Raw genomic sequence first — 5,182 nt, 5'->3', positions numbered from 1 at the left:
AAAAATAAGGTATTGGAATAAAAAAAATACATTTTATAGAGAGTGAACAGTCAACTTTGGATCAGAATTTCAAGATAACTTTAATTTAAAAAGAAATATTAAATGCTGTAAAAAGTCATTTTTTGTACATATTTCTACATTCAAAATTTTAGGATCACATTCAAAAATTTAGGAAACTTTGATTTAATGTAATTTTTTCTTGTAAATAAATACTATTTTAAATTTATTATGTAGACTTGAACTTTTATTGTATAATCATTTGGACTTTTTATAATCATATTCTACAATATCTGGTCTTTTTCTGGAAAAAAAATATAATGAAAAATTTGCATTTGTGTTAGAATTATACACAATATTCAAATGAATTTGAGAAAATTAGTGTATAGACTGTATATATGAAAATGTAATGTGCATTTTTAGGCCTATCTAATTAATAATGAAAATTGTTGCAGGTTGATTTAGAACCTCAGGGAAGATTACGACTAATAATAGCAATGTGGAATGCGCCAAGTAAGAAAAATCTCAATGTTTTATAAGTATACATGATTTAATTAACGTGATTTAATATTTTAGTTCGGCAACCAAGTTTTCATGGGGAGTCTAGTGGTGAAGCACGTAAGGCACGTAATAAAGGCAAGAAAGATCGGCATGAAAGAGAATTTCAAGAGAAAGAAGAGCCCTTGAGTCGCCAGAGAGTGATGCGACGAAGGGTTCATCAAATAAATGGACATAAATTTATGGCTACCTTTCTGAAACAACCGACGTTTTGTTCGCACTGTCGTGACTTCATTTGGTATGTATGCCTGTAGAAAAACATCGCTTCTGTTATTTAAGATTCTATATACAATACTTCTTGATCGCTATCTTTGATAGCAGAGTGCGTGCTATCTCAAAATAGGAAAATGGGAGCATGCTTAAACTGTATATTTCACCCGTAATTACATTTACAAACACATCAAAATTTAGTTAATAGTACATCTCGAATTAATCAATTAAAAAATTTGCAAAATGCAGGATTGCATGCATTGGGTATTTGGTCTTTTCTCATTATCTGTATTAGTAATGTCAAGGAAAGGTATTTATTAGCTAGTATGTAATTAATATTGGTTTGCATTGGAGATTGGATTATTATAAATAATTATTTTAACTCGAGAGACTCAAGTACAGATTAGAATAAGCAAGCTTGGTATTGCTACCAGGGTACATTCTCTACAAACACTATTTGGGATTTTTTCTGTTTTAAACAGGGTTACATGTTGGGTTTTATAAAAATACATGCCTTATATAATTTGCTGAATCCATTTCAAAATATTTAGGTGTTGGAACATTTGCACAACATACTGTTCTAATTAGCAATATTTTTAAATAAACAAATACTTTGTAAAATAAAAGTTTAAATATTGACTAGGATCTATGAAGTGATTTGATCAATCTTTCTCATCACACAAGTCATTAATCATATCAAAATCAAGGAGTAGTATAGATGATGACTAAGCATGGTTGAAGAAAGCAAACGTATGTGTCTTAGGAAGGATTATGAGGATGTGACGTGTTTTGTCTATTATATTTCAGGGGCTTTGGCAAGCAAGGCTATCAGTGTCAAGGTGAGAAGACACATACACTGTTATTAACAGATTATAGTTATGTATCCGCTTGCCGCACCCTTACGTATGAATGTGTGCAGTTATGAATGTGTATGTGCGAGTTTTAACGACGAGAAAAATCACGATTAAGACTCTTATTTCATCGATTTAACGTTTTACGTCTTTAATGCTTCATTCCTAACTACCATAACGTCCTATAATTGTCGCGTCAATTTATGCATTTTCTATTCACCACGACTAGTACACATGACCGCCTTGGTATTAATCTGCTTCATGATTAAATATTTTATTACTTAACTTATTGCTATATTAGTTAGTAACGTAAGGATTTTGATTCTTAATGTATTAGCTAGGTCTCTGTCTATCCTGATTTTATTTCGTTTCGATACAATTTAGATTTGTAGCTAAATAGTTTTTCAGTTTATTACATGTTATCCTTCAATACAAATTCCAAATATGCTATCTTAGAGCTTGATAATATTTTTAGTATCGAAACTACTGCTGATGTTGAGAATAATATTAAGTGAATTTCAATTTTATTTCTGCTTATGGTATTATTGTAAATAATTTCCGGATGCGTCTTATCACGCATGCAGCTAGCTTTGGACGTGCTGTTACATCTTGGAAGCGAGCATTTTTATAAGGGGATACTTTATGTATTGCTGTTTCAGTATGCACTTGCGTAGTCCACAAAAGATGTCATAACTTGGTGATAACGAATTGTTCAGGAATGAAAGAAGAGGTATGTTTATTAGTTATTTCTATAGTGACGTAACATAATAGAAACATCACAAGTAACTTACGTTTTGCATTATTAATTGACATTATTACCGACGAGATATTATTAAAATTAACTCTGGACAAATTTTTGAAAAAATTATCAAAGAGGTCTCAGGGAATACTCGGCAATAATGGGACTATTCCAAGGATATATTAATAAGGATTTTGCCTTCCTTAATCACCGTTTTATCAGAATCTTATTTGTGCATTTCTTATGATTAAACAGTGATTAAATAAAGTTGTGATTAAATGATTCAATCAGAAATTGTGTATTTGCGCGAAAAATATAATAATTTATATCTATGTGTATATACACACACAAAAATTTCTCTATATTATCAAAATCTTGATTTTATTTTACTAAGTTTTATCATTTTATTATTACTTTCTAAGATTTTAAAAATTTTTTCAATCAGATTATTGTAGTCGAAGGAGAGGAAGGGACTCAAATCACGCAGGCAACAGCACGCTTCAATATACACGTTCCCCATCGGTTTAATCCTCATAATTATAAAACATTGACATTTTGTGACCACTGCGGATCTTTATTGTACGGCTTCTTCAGACAAGGCTTGAAATGCGATGGTAATGTAATATTGTTTATATTGTTTTCTATAAAAATTTTTATTAAGTCAATTTATTAAATTGCGTTGTATTTTTCCTATAGTTTGCAACATGAATGTTCATAAACGATGTTATAAGAACGTTGCACCCAGTTGTGGTATAGATACCAAGGCTTTGAGTGAAATTTTGAAAAAAATAAATTTCTGTGCAAATAAGCAATTAAGACTTCCGAAGATTAGAGTATCTTCACGGCCACAAACACCTACAGTTGCAGAAAAGGATGAAGATAAGAAAGATCAAGATGATAAAAAATTTAAAAAAGATAAAAAGGGAATGAAAAAAGGACAGAAAAAAGGACAAAAAGACAAAACGATAAAAATATCTTCAAGGGATGATCAGACAGACGAATTGGGCGCAAGTTGTTCGAGTCAAAACGACTCAACCAAAGATGATTCGCAATTGAGTCAAAGAGATTCCACTAATTCCAAAGATGATTCGCAGTGGAGTCATAGAGACTCATCTTACGCCAAAGATGGTTCACAGTTAAGTTTAAGAGACTCATCTAACGAAGATGACGATAGAAACAGCAATGTAAAAAAAATTGGTTTAGATGACTTTAATTTTATTAAGGTTCTCGGTAAAGGTAGTTTCGGTAAAGTAATGTTAGTCGAACTGAAAAGTAATCCCGAAGAGATTTACGCCGTGAAAATCTTGAAAAAAAGTGTTATTATTCAAGATGAAGATGTAGACTGCACCATGACAGAAAAGAAGATTTTAATCCTCGCAGCAAAACATCCTTTCCTAACGGCTATCCACAGTTGTTTCCAAACGGTTGATCGACTCTTCTTTGTTATGGAATATGTGAAAGGAGGTATAAATTCCCATTTTAGAATAAAATGTGAAAGGTACCTTCTATTTTGAATACTCCTATTATCTCTTGATTTATTTCAGGCGATCTGATGTTCCATATCCAGAAGGCTCGAAAATTTGAAGAGCCGAGGGCACGTTTCTATGCAGCAGAAGTGACACTCGCGCTTCAGTTTCTGCATAAACATCATATTATATACCGCGACCTGAAACTGGACAACATACTGCTGGATGCGGAAGGACATTGTAAACTTGCGGACTTCGGAATGTGTAAAGAGAATATAATTGAGGGAGAATCGACGGCATCGACATTTTGTGGTACGCCTGACTATATAGCTCCGGAAATACTTCAAGAATTGCCGTATGGTGCTAGTGTTGATTGGTGGGCTCTCGGTGTGTTGTTATACGAAATGGTGGCTGGACAACCACCTTTCGAGGCCGAGACCGAAGACGATTTATTCGAAGCAATATTGCGAGATGACTTAGTGTTTCCAGTGTGGGTTTCTTCAGATGCAGTGTCTGTTGTAAAAGCTTTTATGACCAAGAATCCTGCCAAGCGATTAGGTTGTGTTGCAGCCGACGGTGGCGAAAATGCTATAAGGGTCCAGCCATTTTTCAAACATCTAGATTGGGAAGCTCTCGAAGCGCGTAAAGTAGAACCTCCAATCAGACCTAAAATTGTGAGTCTCGCGTTTTGTTATTTTAATTAATAAATACTAAATAACACAGGATTGTATTACATAATTGCTCCTCGAAATTTTTAGAAAAATGAAAAAGAAGCGATTAATTTTGATGCCGTGTTCACAAAAGAGGATCCTGTATTAACGCCGGATAGTCCAGACAAATCGTGCGACATCGATCAAGAAGAGTTTCGTGGATTCTCCGTAGTAAATAGAGACTTCAATCCATTCAGGTATACTACGCAGTAAGAGATGACAAGTTTCAATGTAATATCATCCTTCGATTTTATTGTAATTCGGTTTTATTGTAATATCATCCTTCTCGCTTAACGCGTTGCTTTGTACAGTACATTTGTTATCTTGTTAAGCATGAAAAACGGTTTTGAGACTGCTCGAGATTTCTGAGCTACGTCCGATGGAAATGATTCCATCTGTCGCAAAAGGAAGCTTTTTGACCAATCAAAACACATTGATGGCATGATCAGAAATATTAATAAGAATTCGAAATTATTAAAAAAACTTTATTCAATTTCAGATCAAATAGAATACGGTACATATAAATCAGGCGATGTCATAAAAAGGACTTTTTTCTTGATTTATAATGTTTGCTTGAATAGAATTCATTAATAATTTTCAATCAAAATAGATAAAGGCATATAATTTGCCAATAACTATCCCCGCTCTTTC

At 32.9% G+C, this 5,182-nt stretch overlaps 1 protein-coding gene across 2 annotated transcripts; it reads left to right on the top strand.

The window, feature by feature from the left end:
• The first annotated feature begins 457 nt into the window (after positions 1-457).
• LOC108745294 (protein kinase C-like) lies at positions 458-4,851 on the top strand. 2 transcript variants are annotated; one of them, XM_018490785.1, is made up of 8 exons: positions 458-510; positions 574-793; positions 1,573-1,604; positions 2,276-2,346; positions 2,801-2,969; positions 3,052-3,819; positions 3,900-4,495; positions 4,580-4,851. In XM_018490785.1, exons 1-8 carry the CDS (start codon positions 495-497, stop codon positions 4,742-4,744), a joined length of 2,037 nt encoding a protein of 678 aa, XP_018346287.1. In that variant the 5' UTR covers positions 458-494; the 3' UTR covers positions 4,745-4,851. The 2 variants fall into 2 exon arrangements, with proteins under 2 accessions (XP_018346287.1, XP_018346356.1); XM_018490854.1 differs by lacking the exons at positions 458-510; positions 1,573-1,604 and having other exon boundaries at positions 729-793; positions 4,580-4,850.
• The last annotated feature ends 331 nt before the right edge of the window (positions 4,852-5,182 follow it).

Source organism: Trachymyrmex septentrionalis, unplaced genomic scaffold (assembly GCF_001594115.1).
Source record: "Trachymyrmex septentrionalis isolate Tsep2-gDNA-1 unplaced genomic scaffold, Tsep1.0 C3699331, whole genome shotgun sequence".
NCBI lineage: Eukaryota > Metazoa > Arthropoda > Insecta > Hymenoptera > Formicidae > Trachymyrmex > Trachymyrmex septentrionalis.
Note: the sequence above shows the minus strand (reverse complement) of the source record. Positions and strands in the feature narration are given on the sequence as shown.